This window comes from Nannospalax galili, unplaced genomic scaffold (genome assembly GCF_000622305.1).
Source record: "Nannospalax galili isolate Female #2095 unplaced genomic scaffold, S.galili_v1.0 scaffold1238, whole genome shotgun sequence".
In the NCBI taxonomy this organism is placed as follows: domain Eukaryota; kingdom Metazoa; phylum Chordata; class Mammalia; order Rodentia; family Spalacidae; genus Nannospalax; species Nannospalax galili.
The window spans coordinates 51,838-70,517 of record NW_008341824.1 but is presented as its reverse complement, the minus strand read 5'-3'; the positions used below and the strand labels follow the sequence as shown (position 1 = coordinate 70,517).

The 18,680-nt window shown below is 40.4% G+C and overlaps 1 protein-coding gene across 3 annotated transcripts in view; it reads right to left on the bottom strand.

The window, feature by feature from the left end:
• Positions 1 to 15,486, bottom strand: part of Pde8a (phosphodiesterase 8A) — a 66,765-nt gene extending 51,279 nt beyond the window's left edge. For 2 of the 3 annotated variants that reach the window (XM_008837419.3, XM_029565567.1), the window contains exons 1-4: positions 15,370 to 15,486; positions 13,682 to 13,872; positions 5,132 to 5,188; positions 4,180 to 4,234 (exon numbers count right to left, since the gene is read on the bottom strand). In XM_008837419.3, coding sequence (XP_008835641.1) covers positions 4,180 to 4,234; positions 5,132 to 5,188; positions 13,682 to 13,872; positions 15,370 to 15,396 — 330 coding nt within the window. In that variant the 5' untranslated portion in view covers positions 15,397 to 15,486. Of the gene's footprint in view, positions 1 to 1,170; positions 1,194 to 4,179; positions 4,235 to 5,131; positions 5,189 to 13,681; positions 13,873 to 15,369 lie in introns of those variants that run through there. The other variant, XM_008837418.3, reaches the window with a different exon arrangement.
• Between the last annotated feature and the right edge of the window lie 3,194 nt (positions 15,487 to 18,680).

Genomic DNA, 18,680 nt, shown 5'->3' with positions numbered 1-18,680 from the left:
TTCTCAATTTGGCTACTGCAATTTAAAAACCATTTCATAATCATTAATACTGAGCAAGGGAGATGAAATTTAAAGACACCAATTAGCTTTTTTAAAAAGCAACAGTTTTCTGCTTATCTACATTTCACTAATAAAGCAGAAGCTAGAATACATACAGAGGAAATTTATTAAACAAAGTCTTACGTATATTAGAGTTTCAGAGTAGTTTCAGGAACAATATTTTGTTTCAGACAAGTTCACTGTCTGAAGCACCTGTGCTTCTACTTGCACCTGTAGTTCATGGAAGGAATTCCTACTTGGGCATAATTTTCCTACACTAACCTCCAAACCGGCTGACTGGTGATCATCCTCCACAGCAAGGTACCAGGAGAAGGCATGAATTTGCCCAGTGTCTCTTATTGCTATAGACGTTAAGTAGCTTGTATGAAACCTTTACATCATAAAAAATTCCCATAACAAAGTAAATTACAAGAAAATGGATCTATTCCACCATCAAATGATGAATTTCATGAAGATATCTTTAGAAGTCACTATGTTCTGCACACATAATAGTTTCAGGGTATCCAAAGGTAATTTATTCCAGAACCACTCCAGAATACTAAAATCCACAGATGCTCAAACCCCTTATATAAATGGCATCATGTTTACAAATAAATGATACCATCATTCTGTATACTTTAAATGATTTCTAGAGTGCTTATATTACCAAATATAAGATAAATGCGTATTATACTATATCAGGTAGGGAAAATCTGTATATGTTGGACATATGGAATACTTTTGGTCTGTAGTTGAAAGAATCTACCAGTATAGAACCTGAAGATATGGAACTCGGGGACAGAGGGCCAACTGAAGCTTCATCCTGATGGAAAAACATTTATGAGCTTTTTCTCCAATTTCTGGGAAGAGCTCTTTGTCTTTATCTATACAATAAATGCATAATAACTGATTGAGGAGGAAACTGAGGCCTAAGAGGCAGAGCCTCTGCAGGCTACTGTACACCAACCCCAGTCAGATCAAGTTGGCACATGGGCCACTTGAGGAGCTATTGCCATGGTAAAGGCAGACGTCCCACTTTAATCACAATCAGCATCTTGTCTGTGTGGCAAGAAATATAAACATCCCAGGTCCATGCCTTAAAAAGTTGTATGATCCTAATGAGGCACTTACCCTTCCTGAGTTTGCTTCCTCACCTGTAAAACAAGAAAAGTAATACTGTTCCTACCCACCACAGATCACCATGAGGACAGAGATGGTATGAGAAAGCATTCTGCCTACAAACTCCTATAGGAATGAAAAGAACATCTAGTGCCACCCTAGCAGGTGAGACAAGGACTGAGGCCAGGGGTATGATGGGTCTCCATGCCTGTAGGCCAAACCCGTCTTACCCAGAGGTCTGGCAGAGATGACGTGCCTTCTATCTCTCACCTCCTGAAAGGGATAAAGAATGCTGGACCTGCTGCCTATATCAGCCAGCACTCCAGGGGAATACCTGAGTCCATGCACATAGGTATCCATGGCTGACTAGGCAAGGACAGGGAGGAGGAATTTCTGGACACTGCAGCAGGTGGGGGTAGAGGTCTTTAGCCAGGCGGGGATCCTCAACTGCCCTTCAGGCAAGATCTTGGGACAAGGAATCATACCTAGTTATCTACTTTTTTTTTTTTTTTTGGTCTTTATGAGACAGGGTCTCTCTGTAGCCACAGTTGGCCTGGAACTCGCTATGTAGAGCAAGCTGACCTGGAACTCACAGAAATCCACCTGCCTCTGCCTCCCAAGTGCTGGATGTCTGTGAGTTCAAGGTCAGCCTGGTCTACATAGTACCGTAGTACATAGCCCCAGCTGGGGCTACAGGGAGACCATGTTTCAAAAAGATATCCCCCCAAATTACAGTTTCTAATCTGTTTATCCAGCTGGAATATTTTATAGATAATAAAAACTGAACCAACTACACCCACACATACCCACACACCCCAGAGAGAGAGAGAGAGAGAGAGAGAGAGAGAGTCAGAGAGAGAAAGGAAAGGAGACTGTGAGGATGTTCTTGAGGTTCCTATATGGTTAGTTTCTTTCTTGTATAATTAGAATGTTTTTCTCAATTTTTTTCCTCAGGACTTTTGAGGAAAATATACCTCTGAATTCTATGTACAGCCCTCAAAGAAATACCTTTCTTTTGCTCTGAAAGGTGAACAACCTAGCAGAGTACATGATCAAGATTTGCAGTCCTTTTCTCCCTGAAGTAGCTAATCAAAAAAAGACATCATTTTTACTATTTTACATAGTAAATATATGTTTATATTTGCCCCATAGTCACCATTTTCCTTTTTTCCTCATTCCTGCTAGTTCAGATCTCTCATCCGAGATTCTCATTCCTTCCAGTTGAAGTACACTAATTTCCTGGTCAGGATTTGTTAGTTAGAAATTCTCCATTACCGTCATTTCTGAAAGTCTTTATTTCATTCTTATTCAAGAAAGATATCTAGCCTGGCACAGTGGCACATGCCTTTAATCCCAGCATATAGGAGGCAGAGGCAGGGGGATCTCTGTGAGTTCGAGACCAACCTGGTCTACATAGTGAGTTCTAGGCCACCTTGGGCTACAAGGGAGACCCTGTCTCAAAAAAAAATTATGTTGGGTATAGAATTCTAGGATGGCTACTACTTATTCTTAACACATTGATAACATCATCTTCTGTTTTCCACTGCAGCTGAGAGGCTAGCTTTTGGTCTGTCATTATTTTCAAGGCAACCCTTTTTCCTCTGGCTGATTTTCAGATCTGTTTTCTTATTTTTTGTTTTTTGTGGTTTCATTATAATGTACCCTCTTTTTAAAAGTTTTTTTTTAATATTTTGCTTATTATTTTTATGTTTTTGAGTGTATTGTCTGCATGTATGTGAGTGCACCCGTGTCTTGCAATGCCACGGTGGTCAGAAGAGGGCTTAGGATTCCCCTGGATCTGGAGTTAAGGACAGTTTACAGCCTCCATATGGGTACTGGGGATCGTACCCAGGTCCTCTGTAAGAGCAGTCAGTGCTCTTAACCGTTGAGCCATTTCTCCAGCCCCATAATGTACCCTTTAAAAAAAATGTACTTTGAACTTTGAATGTTATAATCTATACATTAGTCTTTTATCAGTGCTGAAAATTTCTCAGCCATTCACTCTTCAAATCTTAGCTCTGCCCCGGTTCTTCCTCTTCTCTTGGAACTCCACAACCCACCTTCAATATTTCTTAACTTCTCTCACTTATTTCCTGTCATTATTTTTCTATACTACATACTGGATTATTTGTTTTGTCCTCCTAATTTTTGAAAATTTCAGTCATTATGCTTTCATTTCTTCAAATTCAATCTGCACCTCTGAAGCCAACAATGAAGGTATCTCACCTCTGGGAAGGATTTGTACTTGGTCTGCCAGCAGCTTAGGAAGCCCCACCCATGAAGACCACTCTAAACTAAAATCATGGCTTGAGGCTACTGGGGAACAGCATGGTTACAAATTTTTGCTACAAAATCTGTCTGGGAGGGTCTGCATTTGCTTAAGTCTTTCCATCGTAATTCCCTACCTTTTTGTTTGTTCATTTGGTTTAGTTTTTGAGTCAGGCTCTCACTATTAGCTCAGGTTGGCCAAGAACTTTGTCTCCTCAGTGCTGGGATATGTGCCTCTATACCCACCTATTCTCCCAGATGCCTTTTGATTTTGTTTGTACTTCAGTGCCAGGAATCAAACTCAAGGCCTCCTATATGCTAAGCAAGTGCTCTACCACTCAATTATGTCCCCAGCTCTTAAAGCTTCATTACCATCAGCTAGCTAAAATCCTGAGGCTTTTGGTTTGAGGGAAACCAACAGGTTAGAGGTAGGAGTTATGTTCAGGTTGACTTGTTTCCAGAATCATGGAACTGCCTTTAAATTTTTCAACTATACACATAAGCATTATAACAACACATTCCGTAGAATTTTTCAATGGGTATGACATAGGAGATTTTAAGTTTGGATGACTTTAGTAAGCATAGTTTGAGACTAAGGAAGTAAAGTGTTAGATTACAAGATTATAAAATCAAACCAACTGTGACACAGCACAGGATTATTTTTTTCTCCAAATTAATTCAAAATTTTTGCTAGACACTGGACTGATGTAAAATAATTTCTCGCACTGAATTATATAAGAAGTAGGTACATACCCGTGTGAAGCCAGCAGCAATGAAGGGCATTAAAGACAACTCTTCCTTGTCCATCCTTCAGAAGAAGATAGGAAAGGTTAGATAGTGTTTATCAGTTACATTTCACCTCTTTTACTATTCACTAATTTACATAATACCTCAACTGTCATATAATGAGTACTTTTAGATGAATTAGATATATGTGTATAAAGTCATTCCTGTTTAAACTTTCAGTTTAGCTTTTTGGCAGGATATTATTATAATTTTTTGAAAGATGGGGTCTTGCTGCTTTAAACTCCTAGGTTCAAGCAATCCTCCTTCCTCAGCCTCCTGAGTGCTGGACTGCAAGTGTCTGGTACTGTATCCAAGTATTATAATGCTTTAAATGCAAAAATCACATTTACAATTGAATAGTGTTCATGTTATTTATTTAATATATAAAATTTTAAACAAATTAAATTCTCTCTTCTACTTTCAATAGATTAAAGGACACAGAAACATTTCTAGACAGACAGACAGAGACAGACACACACACATATATATACATATATATATACATACTAAACAGAACTTATTTAAATACTTGCCTTTCTCTTTATATAGTCTCCTTCTTTACTTACTCTGATTTAAGAATAAGAGTCTTCTCATTTATGTGTCATTCAAATCCTTACAGATACCTGAACTAAGCACCCTAGGAAGACATCTCTAGAAAATCTTCACCTTTACAAGAATGGAATTCTCTTATGGTTTTGTGTGATTTTGAAGCAAAGGCAGTTTAAAATCAGAAAACCTAGCTTGAGAGTAGAACTCCCTCCCTGAAGTCAGCAGGAGGAGAAAAATAAAATGCTAGAATAAAGAAGGCCAGACTTCAAAGGGGCTCTTGCATCACAGCAGGCAGGCCCTTATTCTGCCATCTGGTAATAACAAACATTACATTGACATCTGAATTTCAACATTGAAAAAACATGTTTACCTTTGTACTACACCAACAATAACCGTGTTTTCTGAGAGTTTTGATGCTCTGATAGACCTTTAAAAAAACAAAATTTTTAAATAACTATAAGATTCTTAAAAATAAATATGCTTTCATAATTTTAGTTGTACAGTTAAAGTTAGGGAGGAAAACAAAAGAGGAAAGGATCCCCCTCACACTCTAGATTTACCTCCTTGGCTACTTGATCCTTCTCTCTTTGTGGATAAACTCCTAATTAGTAGGCTGTAATAACCACAACAATTATCATGTATGACTGAAACAGCTAACTAAGATGACATGCCTTCTTTTTTTGTTGTTGGTGATTTTTCTGTGTGTATATCATATAGAACATCCCACACAATCTTATCCATCTATATACCCACTTCCCAAATGGTACCCTCCCATAGCCTCCCCCAACCCCCTCCACTGGAGCCCATATACTCTGTCATCCCTGTTACTGTCCACTATGTTGTCAGTGCCCCCAGCCATTCCCCAGTGCAAGTCCATCCTCTGAGTCTAGTCAGCCTATCTAGAGTTCCTTGTTTTAGGAAGATCAGCTCTTCCTCATCTAGCAGCAATCAGTTGTCAATATTCCTTTAGATAAGATTGGGGTCTGCTGTTCATTTTCCCAGTTCTATGCTGGGTTACTTTCTGGGAGTCTCTTGGGCCACCCTGGCCAACAACTCAAAGGAAGGTATCTCCTGTCTGGCATTGTTTCTTGTTATGTAGCCTTTTACACATGGACTCTTAAAAAATTATATTGACCCCCTTTAATCTTTGGTTATGCTTTCCTTTTGGGTGTTTAAGACCATACAGTTGGCCCAGATAAACCAATTTATTTTTACTCTTAAGGCCATTTGAGGATCTGTCCCTCTGGGGTCACATGGGCTTGGGAGCAGCCCCTGGCTCCTTTCTTTTACCAGTTCCATCTATGTGAAGATAAGTCAAAGGTCCTACTCAACCACGGCTGGCTTAGCTTAGAAACATGGAGGAAACATTTCCTCTATGTTGACCCTCTTCTTTGTAGACTGGACAGTAGTCCAAGTCTATTTGATGGGGTCTCCATGGCCTCCTTGATCAAGAGGACAGATGACTCACCGCAGTTACGGGACATTTTGAGAGATGCTCATAGTACCCTGGAACTTAGTGGACCTAGGAGCAAAAACTGTCCTTTATGTCCCTCTGACCAAATTAGTATAGGCCTCAAAGTATGGCTGTTAAACATCCAAGAAGGTTGTTAGTTCCACCAGTCTGGTACTTTTAATTACCATGTGCTATGTAGTTAAAGCTTGGGCAAAGACCAAATGTTCTCAGATAGACCTTACCTAGATATATATTATATTCCTTGAGCTAGTTGTATGTATAATTTGTCAGTAGGTTGGGGGTACTTTAAATGGGGAAACCATGGTAGAAGGTGGTGGAAGGGTTAGACAATGCAAGAGATGAGATAAATAATGCCTAGCTAGTTTTTAAAAAATCAAAGGGAACCATATTAATTGAACAACCTACTGACATGCCTTCTTTTGCATTAACGTAGGCCGGTTCAGGTGGAGAATTTCCCCTACTTTGTGTTTATATAAAAGGGGCTATAGTTACTTGTCTCTTCTGGCAGAAGGGAAAAGCAAGCTTCTGTGCATCGCCACAGGTTCCCGCCTATACAGACTGTAGGGAATGTGACCACGGAATTATTCTCCTTTGCTCACTCCTACCCTAGGGCATACAGGCTACCGATTCCTGTGGGTGTCAGGCTGTGAAAGATTTAGAGTCTAAGGATAGATAGAGACTAGCCCTAAAGGGGGAGCTGTTCAGGAATCAAAGGTAGTCCCAAGGACCAACCAATCTCTCTCATGGGTATACAGCTCACCTCTCCACCTCTTTCTCAACAGTCCTGCTTTTCCAAGTGTCCACTGGACTCCTCTAGTTCTCACCTGCCCTTTCTCCCCAGAGGAGCCAACCTAAAGGGCATTGCAGGGTTCTATTGAAAAAGACTTTCCCAACAGACCACTGTGGGGTTGCTAGCTAGGTGTCCAGCCCTGGTCTTCCTGCCTGGAGAAGACCAGGCTTAGTTTCCTGAAGAAAGGCTAGGGAAGGGTGGCCTAGACGGGTCACTGGCACAACAGACACTCACAGCTAGTGTACTCCTTGGGGCTAATACTCATCCTAGTACTAATCTCCATCTGGACAAATGGAGGGCAGACTCACAAAAGCTATTCCTATGATCACCAGAGATGCTGTATCTGTTCTTATGTTTCCATCTCTATCATAACACAGAGTGAAGAAAGGGAAGTTTGAGTTTGTAGACAGCCACTTCAAATCAGTTCTCAGTTTTTTAGAGGAAAAACGTTGTGGTACTGTAATATAATGGCAAGTAGGTAACCATGCAAATGATCTCAGTGAGGAGCTCAGGATGACCTGCCCATACTGGAAGTAAAAACAAGGGTCACTGAGCCAAGGAAGAAGCAGAAGAGAGGACCATGTCTGCCTGGACACAAGTCCATCAGAGTAGCACTAAAACTGTAATGTGAAGATAGAGGTGAGAGGTGTACTCTTGACTTCTAGCAAAAGGAAGAATTGACTACAAATAGAAATATCAGAAAACTGTCTTGAAAAATAATATCCCTGCTTTAGAATTCATGAAACTTGCAAAGAAATGGCTTGGCATAATCAAAATGTACATCTAGACACTAGGAGGGCCAATTTCAAGGTCAGAAAGAAGATGGGGCATGATCCTGTTTTCTAAGACTCTGAAGGCTAGGCAAGCATGCAGGAGAACTGTCAAAATCATACTACCTTTTGTTCACTGGGAGTCAACTTGCCAGCACATGTTAGAAAACCCCAAAGAACAGTGGCTTAAATATACATTCCTATCTCGTATATAAAAGATGTGCACAGGAGATAATTCAGGGAAGCCATGGCACTGTGCAAGACCAGGAGCCTAGCTTTTTCACTGTGTGTTTCTCTATTATTGTCTAAATATTTCTTCCCCATGATCCAAGATTGATTTGAATGCTAGCCATAACGTTTACACTCTAGATATTAGGAAAAAGAGCATGTGTCCTCCCTTCAAGGATACTTTCCAGAAAGTATAGTTCCAGTGGTCAGCTACAAGAAAAGCTAGGGAATGCAGTGAATTTTCTGGGTGGTTATATGTTCAGCCAAGTATCAGAAATCCTGTTATGAGTAAAAGAACAGAAATGGGTACTGGGGGAAACTACCAATCTCTAGTCACACCAGGTATAATGCCAAAAAATAAAAAAAAATTTAAAAAAAAGACTACCCGCTGGAGGGTCACAATAAGAACACAGCAGAGCCCTTTAAAAAGTTACATTTTTCAAAAGCAGAAGTTTATTACTTACACTTTATTGCTGTATTACTCTTCTCTGCCATGTCAAATGAGTTTCAGATTGAAAAAAAGAGAAATTTTAAAAGTATAAAGGATGCTGGGTGTGGTAGCACATGCCTTTAATCCCAGCACTTGGGAGGCAGAAGCAGGTAGATCTCTGTGAGATCAAGGCCAGCCTGGTCTACATAGTGAGGTCCAGGACAGCTGGGGCTACAGGGAGACCCTGTCTCAAAAAGACCAAAAAAAAAAAAAAAAAAAAAAAAAAAAAAAAAAAAAGTATAAAGCATCTCCAGACCAAAGTAAATCAAGAAATTGTACAAATGTTTTTGACACTCTGAGTTCATTCTTTTTTGGGTGGGGTGGTGGCATGTTTCCATATTTGTGGTGTGGCTGCATGTGTTTATGCTTGTTGGCACACACATGTGCATATGTATAGGTCCCAGCTGACATTGGGAGTTGTCCTCAGTCTTTCTCCAGCTTATTCATTGAGGCAGGGTCTCTCCACTGAACCTGGAGCTCGCTTGTTTCAGCTCCTCGATCTAGCCAGCTTGCTCTAGGGATCCACTGTCTCTGCCTTCTGAGGCTGGAATTATGGGTAAGCCATGCCCATCTGCCAGTAATGTGTTCTGGGGATCTGAACTCTAATCTTCATGCTTGTACAAGTGCTTTGCCTGCTGAGCTATCTCCCCAGCCCTGAGTGAAATCTTGCTTCTTCATACAATTCTGCCTAAGCGTTGGTTTTCCTTCCACATAGTGCTTTCTGATAGCCTCCATCTTCCCTCATGAAATCTTTCCTTTCATGATGGAGGTATACTCTTGTGGCACCAAGGAATATTTCTTCACCTCTTCAGAGTATACTAAACATAAGGCTTCTAGAAGGTTCTGCAGTCTCTCTCTCTCTCTCTCAACTGATTTTGGGAGTTAAGGAGATGGTTCGGTTGGTAAATGTCCTCCACACAAGCATGGTTCAGATCCTCAGCATCCATGTAAAAGCCAAAAGTGTCAAAACATGTCTGTAAACCTAGCAAAGGCTGGGGGAGGGGGTCTTGAGACAAGAGGATTCCTGGAGTTTGCTGACCAGACAGTGTAACCTATCAATGAGCCCGAGGCTCAGTGAGAGACCCTGTCTTTAAAAAAAGGTGAAAACTAGCAGGGTGTGGTGGCGCATACCTTTAATTCCAGCACTTGTGAGGCAGAGGCAGAGAGATCTCTGTGAGTTCAAGACCAGCCTGGTTTACACAGTGAGTTCCAGGACAGCTGGGGCTATTGGGAGACTCTGTCTCAAAAAAGACAAAAAAAAAAAAAAAAAAGGTGAAGACTAATCAAGTAAGATACCTCACATCAATCTCTGGCTTCCACATGTGCATATACACATCTGTATACCCATACATACATGAATATGTACATATACCACACACATACACATAAACATATACAATTAATCTTCTCAGCCATTAGTGCTATTCTTTCCCTGCCTTTATGTTGAGGCAGCTCTTGTTATAAACCTCCTGTCACTTACTACTGAACAGAAGTGACATCTCTCCAGGATACTGACAGAGCAAGGCAGTTTGCTTAGCTTGCTTCACTGAACTCAAGGTGCAAAGTCATTTTGTTCTCAGGTCAGTGCTGAAGGTCAAGTCAGGCACAGCTGAGGCTTGGAAAGCACTGTCAGCAGGCAGTGTGTGGTGTCTACTGCCCAGGGGGCTCCTGGCATACTCTCTAGTTCTCACACTACATCTGAAAAAAAAAATCAATGTAGTTTGCTATCTGGAAAGTGCACAATGTGAAGCAATGGTTTCAGTCTCCTTGTGCTTCTATCCCTTCTTATGACAGGTAGGAAAAATCACTGCTCTGGCCATCCTGTTTTGGGATTCTCAGTGGATGTAGAATGCAAAGACCAAAGAGGCAGTAGGGACAGCAGGGACAGCAAGAGCTGGAGTGCAGTCCTCTAAGTTCACAGAAGCCTTGCTGCTCAGTGGGATTTAGGCACCTGTTTCTTTGGTGAGTATAACTCCAGCATCCCAAGTTTAGCAGACAGCAATGGGAGAGAATCAGAGCTCCTTCCCACCACCTTCCTTCATTGGTACTTCATCTGCAGAGACTAAAATATGCTGGGCATAGCTCAGAAACAGCTCATTATTAGTCTTGACAGTACAACAAAGACAAGGGCTCACTATGTAGCCCAGACTGGACTCAAAATCCTGATTCTCCACTTCTACCTCCTAAATGCTAGAAGTAGAGTATGGACCACCATGCCTGGAATATCTTTCTTAACTGCCCTCAGAATAGAGTCCAAAAACTCTGGCTCAGCACACTAAGCCTTTGTAGCTGGCTCATGTCTGCAGTTCAGGTCTCCCTTGAGCTATACTCTACAGTTGCCTGACCAGCAGCCATGAATACTGAGCAGAGGAGCCCAGACACCCACTCTTCTTTCTCATAGTGCCCTCTCTACCATATGCTTTCCACCTCTATTCTTTTCCAAACTTCTGTTCATCCCTCAGTACTAGCTCAAATATTTTTTGAAGTCCTATTTGATACAGGTACTCCTAGTGTTCCTGATAAGCCTCTATGGGCACTGAGCTCACTCACTCTGTATGCCTTGTCTATGCTCCCTCCAAAATTTAGTAATTGCAAATGTGACAGAATCAAGAGGTAGGGCCTTAAGAACTTCTTAGGCTCTGTGGGTTGATCTTTATTGAATGGAATTAAGGACCTTAATAAAGAGATTTCATTTAACAATCTGTCATTCCAGAGAATGCAGCCAGACAACTGAACCTATCAGCACCTTGAACTTGGACTTCCCAGTCTCCAAAACTACAAGAAAATGAATTTGTGTTCTTTTTAAATTACTTACTCCCAAGTTTTATGCAATAGTTACATGAAACAAAGTTACTCTGTGAATTAGTTGCTTTTCTTATGTATGATCAATTACCTAACAAGAAGCTACTTAAGGGAGGAAAGGGAAAGGTTTTTTTTGTCCATGGTTCAGGAGACACAGTCCATCACTATGGAGAAAGCATGGTGGCGGGAGTAGCTCACAGCTGTGGCAGAGGGAACTTATATTTTAGGAAATCAGGAAGCAGAGAAAAAGGGAATTCCTGAGCTCAACTGGCTTTCTCCTTTTTCTCTTTTTATTCAGTCCAGGACCCCAGTCCATTCAGAGCAGGACTCACCCTCTCATTTAATCCTCTTTAGAAACATTCTCACATTCACAAAGGTATCTAGTACCCTCAGCATTTCTTAATCTAGTCAAGTTGACAATCTGAAATTAACCATCACACTTTCCAACTTGAGCATTAGTTCCTCAGAGGTAAGAACCATGTTTTATTCATCTATACAGTTTGAGTACCACACGTAGTGCCTGAGACTTGCAAAGGCTCCTAAACTAGTGGGTTTGGAAAATAACAGTCAGAATATTTGGCCTCCAAAAAGGTATTTCATAGGAGTGTGAGGAGTTCCAAATTCCCCCAATAGAGAGCTGCAGGCAAATGACGTAATTTGGATAGGTCAGCAACTGGTGAAAAGCCCTTCACAGGTTACTGGTATTGCTGAGGAATCTAAAAGAGAGAATAATGGGAAGAAGAGTGCTCATGGGCTGTGCAAGACTGCTTGGAAAAAAGAAAGTCAGTTAAGGAGTGGAACTCTGGAGAGATTTCTTGAAGAAACAGTTCATATTAGGCAGACATCTCTCTAGAGGTGATCTGAAAAGTGATAAAACCAGCTAAACTTAGGAAAATAAATAGGGGCCTACTCTTGCCTTTGGAAAACTCACTAGGAACAATACAAAGACCCACCCTCATCCTAAACTCTCACCTAACAAGATGAAGATGATGTAGTAAGAAAGAACCAGGCAGAAAGACCTGAGATTCTTGGCCAGAGCCCATCAGGAAAAGAATATGATCAGGAACCACATCTGTAAAGATCTGCTCTTTGAGAACAATGAGGGACTGCTTTGTTGACTCTTCACTGGCCAATCAAGCCTACTGAGTGCTGTTCAGTTCTGGGGCCATGTTTACAAAAGCTATCAATCAGGAAGAAATGTAGTTCCTCAGAGGGTCTGACAGGAAAGCATGAGTTTAAATCCCTACTATCTATGTAAAATCCTGTCTATGAGGTATGCATCTATAACCTCAGGGCTGGGGGTGGGTGGAGACAGGCAGATCCCTGAAACTCATTGACCTAGCTGAATAGATAAGCTCCAGGTCTGGTGAGAGAGCCTGTTTCTATAAGGTAGAGAATAATTGAAGAAGACATCTGACATTGACCCCTGGCTTCCACACACACTTACACACACACACACACACACACACACACACACACACACACACACACTTACATGATCACATGTGTACACCACAAAAAAAAATCTTTAAAAATAATTTGGGGGGCTAGAGAGATGGCTCAGCAGTTAAGAGCACTGGCTGCTTGTGCAGAAGACCCAGGTTCGATTCCCAACACCCACATGGTGGCTAATAATGTCCCTAACTCCACTTCTTCTGACCTCTGTAGGTACTGCATGGCACAGGTGCACTTAAACACATGTAGGCAATATACTCATACACATAAAATAAAAATAATAAAATATAAAAAACAATTTGGAAAATTATAATCATTCTTGTTGCAGTGATATATAGGCGACAGCTGGACTTAATTAAATGTCAGATTTCATTTTAACTCTTGATGGTTGTCATTCATATTTTCTTTTTTTAAAAAAATATTTCACTTATTATTTTTATTTTATGTGTATGTGTGTATTGCCTGCATGTAGGTAAGTGCACCCATGTCATGCAGTGCCCACAGAGGACCAAGAGACTGTCAGATCCCCTGGAACCGGAGTTATGGACAGTTGTTAGCTGCCATATGGGTGCTAGGAGGTGAACCCAGGTCTTCTGCAAGAAGAGTCAGTGTTTTTAACCGCTGAGCCATCTCTCCAGCCCTGTCATTCATATTTTCTTACTGTTGTTTTTGTTTTGATTTTTTGTGGTGTTAGGGATCAAACCCAGAGCTTCATGTATTCTAGGCAGTTTCTTACTGTTTTAAACAAAGCAAGCAAGACAAAATAAGAGATAAAGATTCATCTTAGAAACAATAATATTTATTATCTTACTTATTTTGCATACAAGGAAAGGGAGATTGAATTTAGTTTAATGTATTTGCAGAGAGCACTTACTGTCACAAATGCCTTTAGGCCTGTGTCTCTGGCTTACCTGCATAGTGCTTCTGCATCCAGTTGTTGGGGATTTCTGTGGTCTATGATGATGATGTCATGGAGTTTATCCAGGAAACAGGCAAGGACAGCCTGTGCCTCCTTGGTGACTGTACATTTAAACCCAGCTCTTTCACATGCCCTGTAGAATCCACTGCACTGGTTATCTTCCTTGGTAAACACTAAAAGTACCTGAAACAAAAGAGCACAAACACATTTTTTTAAATCTTGCTATAATTGTCATTTCTTAATAAGCCACAGAAAATTCCCAAGTATTTTCAAGATAAAGCACAAGATATAAACATAACATCTGTAAATACATTTTTTTCTACATATAACTCAGGGATATTATCATTCATAGTCCTCAAACAGGTGCTAATTTCTACTCTGGAAATCTAAGTGCTTATATTATATGCTTACTTCTTTTGCTGAAAAAACCATTGATGGGACTCAATAAAGACTTGATAGAATATTTATTTTAAAACACACAAATATTTATGCTAACAGAAAGCTAACTGAATATGCCTCAGATGGCAAATGCTAATATTCCAATGTATGTATTGGAACACATAATTCTTAAATAATGTACTTAATATGTTTTGACTCAAGATTTTATGTAATGCCTCCAAGTTAAACAAAATCACTTTGAATATGAGGAAAGATTTGAAGACTAAAATGTTATATTTCAAAACCTGCTAGTTAAGCGATACAGGAATAGCACAGGGTACACAAGACAGCATCTGTACCAATGCCAAAACAATGACTAGCTGTCTTGGCACTTGACCTGGATCTCTTGCCTTTCCCCTATCCAACTAGGCCTCTCAGCCAAATCAGGTTCAGAACACCTTTGCTCCACCCTTTCAGAGCCAGGCTGCAGGGGTCATGTGGCAGTGGGGTAGGCTGGGAGATGGAAACTATAAAGCTGACATAAACCCTCTTCCCCGAGGATTATTATCTCCTTTAAAATTTGAACAACTGCTCAAATACTACAAATGCAAGGAACCAAGAACATACACTTCTGTCAGCCTCATCATTCACACTTCTAAAATATAATAGTGAACATATGTCCATGTGTAGGAAGCTTCAAATAACTTACGTACATCTTAATTGAATGTTTTCTCACTTATAGTTTGACTTAGACAAATAATATTCAGCAACCTAGAGAAGACTATGTTTAAGAGCTAGGATACAGCTGAAATGGCAGAGTATTGCCTATCATGCATAAAGCTCTAAGTTCAATCCCCAGCATCCCATAAACCAGGAATGGTGGCACATGCCTGTAAACCCCGTACTTAGGAAGAGGATCAGCACAAAGCAAGCTGATGCCAGAATGAGCTACATGAGACCTTGTTTCAAAAGCAAATAAATTAAATGTCAGGTGGGGTGGCACATGACTTTAATCCCAGGTATATGTGGTGGGAAACTAAATTTTACCTTTTATTTGGAAAAAAAACAAAGAAATATTGTAAATGACAATGAATACTCACTCTTCCTCTAGACTGATCACAGTCCTTAACCTTTGGCTACCTTTGTTTTTACTTTCTCTCTATTGTATGTATGCACACACGTGAGCATGCACACATTTATATACCCCAACATAAAATAGAAGAGTAATTATCTTAAATGTCTAACTTTAAACACCATCACACCACTAAAGAAAATTAGAATGTGATCATTATACCATAGTACCTGAAGTTGAGCTTGATGAAATCTCATGGGGCCGAACTGCACATCTGATACTGCTACCTGTAAGAAAGAGATTTGCTTAAATATAAAAAGTGGGAGAAAATCTACTTACATTTTTCTCTCTCTACTCAGTGTCACAGATAAAAAATATCTACCCTAAAAAATCACATAAATATTAGATAAGAGGAATCACAACCATATCTTTATAAGTCTCAGGAGAAATGGGAATAGTAAAGAAGAAACAAATGTATCTGATCTCAGGGGCATTGTCTTCTGCTAGCTGTACACAAATTTAAAAGGATTGCTCAACTTTCCTCAGTCACAGTTTCTCATTTGTTACTATGGTCAAGAAAGATTATAATATAAACACCCATCAAATGGTGGCTACCAAATAAATACTGGTAGTCCCTGTATACCCATTTCTACTTTTCTCCTGATGGACAATAAAATCTTACATCCAAAACATCACTTGAACAATTCAGTCCAGAAGTCAGAACTATGGAATGTCAAAGAAAACCTCTTTGATAAATAGTTGACACTTCATTTTACAGAGGAGTATAACAGCACTGTTCTAAATACGCTTAGCAAAGTGCTTGCTGCACCAGAATGAGGACCTGAGTTTGGATCTTCAGCACCCACATAAAAAGCTGGGTGTGTGTTTGCACACTTCTGTAATAATAGAACCGGGGAGGTAGAGACAGGCAGATATCGGAGCTCACTGCCCAGGCTAGCTAAATCAGTGAGTTCTAAGTTCAGTGAGAAAAAAATAAGATGGAGATCCAGCAAGATGGCTCAGTGGGTAAAAAGGCACTTGCTATATAAGTCTGATGACCTGAATTCAATCCCTGGGACCCATGTAAAAGGAGGACAACTTCACAAAGTTGGTATACACGCTCACACACATACACATCATGCACACATGCAAATAATAATAATAGTTATTATTATAAGGTGGTAAGCAATCATGGAAAACACCCAATGTTAACTTCTGGCCTCTACACACGTGCACACATGTATACCCGTGTGCACATGCACACGCACCCACACCAAAAAATAAAAATAAAATAAAAAAACACAATGTCATCTCCAATTTCCATAGCAGTAATCATAAGACCATTGCAAAGCTTATCATGTTCTGTGCCAAGAGCTGAATATATGCTATCTCAATAAATCCTCACCATAATGTAGTGAGAGTTTTCAGCTGGGAAACTTAGGTGCTAAGTACTTTTGCCTAAGGCCACACAACTAGGAAATGGCACGGCTAAAATACTAACCCTCAACTGTTTGCCTCCAGACCCCATTCTGCAAATCCAGAGCCACAGGAGGGTTTTGGAAGTCTATGTTCTTCATAAAGGTCCCAAGAAAGGGAGAAAGTGGGACTGACATCCAGCAGCAGGTGATGAATGATTGTACTAGATTTCTGCCCAGAGGAAGAGACAAAGCCTAGAAGAAGAGAAAGACTTTCAAATCTAACCTGAGATCCTAAGTGTTGAAGAGATTTCCTATCCTAAACCTTTGGGTGATGATGTGATTCCATATCTACAATAGCAACCTAAGAACTAGATCCTTGAGCTTCTTACAAAATATCTCCTGTCAGTCTCCTATCTCTCTTCTCAAGTCATGAGCTAAAGTAAATAAATGTAACAAAATCTGCTTAGTGATGAAGGAAACCCACATATAATTTTAACTATGAGAAGCTAATATTCACTAATTATGGGACACTGGTTAAGTTTTTGATTTGCCTTGTGATAATTTTGTTTCTCAAAAGGAATTAGAGGAATGGAGATCACTACTATTTCAGACCTAAGACTGAGAAGGAAGATTCTTTGAAAAAGTGAACAGTTAAGGACAACAGGCACCTGAGGTACGACTTATTCTCGTGGGCTGTATAACTATGGGACAGCATGGAATGGATGGGCATAGTTGAATGCCAAAGCCAGGATTTCAGAAACAGAATATGCCCCCAAGGACCAGGGCAGCCTAAAATGACAGACTTAGGGGAAGATGGTAGAGTAAGACGCAGCAGTCTTTCTACCTAAACAACACTAAACTGGCTGAACTATCTGATGTAACTACTTGAAGAACTCTGCAGTGTATTAAAGAGTCGCACTTCAGGGAATGCAGTGCCAGATAGAAAAGCCCTCCCTTAGAGTGACAAGCATGCCACACAGCACTCATCAAAAAAATCTTCTTTTTGCAACAGATGGAAGCTACTGCAGAGTTGCACATCTGGTCAGGCACAGAGAACATATTCCTGGGAGATACCCAATACTAAGTGACACATCTACAGTCAAATCTCTACAACTAAGGCTCATGGAACACAGCAGAATAAGGGGTAAAGAGGGCTAATGTACCCCTCAACTCTCACCAGTGAAGCTTCCATGTACATCAGAGTGTTATGCACACAAAAGGCCACAACTGGCCAAGTTTTGGAGAATAAGAGTGTAGGATGGGACTCCTATATGGAACCTCATCCACCCACAGCTCAGGGACCATTGTGGAAGAAGAGGTGGAAAGACTGTAGGAGCCAGGGCTGATTCACAAACACAGGGAGGTGGAGGCCTCCAGGCCACTGGAGGCTTGCTCATGTGAGCCTCTGGCAGAGGTGGTGTAGAGCATGGGACCCATGTCAGCTCAATTAAACAAGGGCCCAAAGGGGAGGTGAGAAATTGGTGGTGGGCCAGCCCTAGATTGAGAACTATTTGAGATTGATTGCTGCTGGGTGAGGGAGAGTATAACTTACATACGACCACTGGATGGGCTGACTAGATGCCAGTAGACACATTTACACTGAAGGATACTTGGGTATAAACACCTGAATGAATAGGACTCAGAATGTATGGCAGAGTGCATGGGGTTCAGTGGGGAATAGGGGAGGCATGGATGGGGGAGCGGGTCTGGATTTGAGTGGGAAATGAAATTTTTTTTTGATATAATATTTCATTTATTATTCTAAAACTTCATACATGCATATAATGTTTTTGATCATAGTCACCACCCCATTTCAGATTCCCCCCACATCCTCCTCCAAACTTCATGCACTTTTTTTTGTGCATTTCTTTCTTTATTATTATTATTTTTTTAATTATTTAATAACCACATGATTAGAAGCATTTCATTACAGCATCATTAACATATTTAATAACAATTTCCAGAGCAAAGGTGCATCTCTTTCAAAATTGGCTGTAAATTTTTAGGTTCACAGTTGAATTAATCCAGTTATACAATATTGAACTCAGTATAAGCCCTGTAAGACATAAAATTGAATGAGTTTTTGGGTGTGGTGGTGCATGCCTTTTAATCCCAGCACTTGG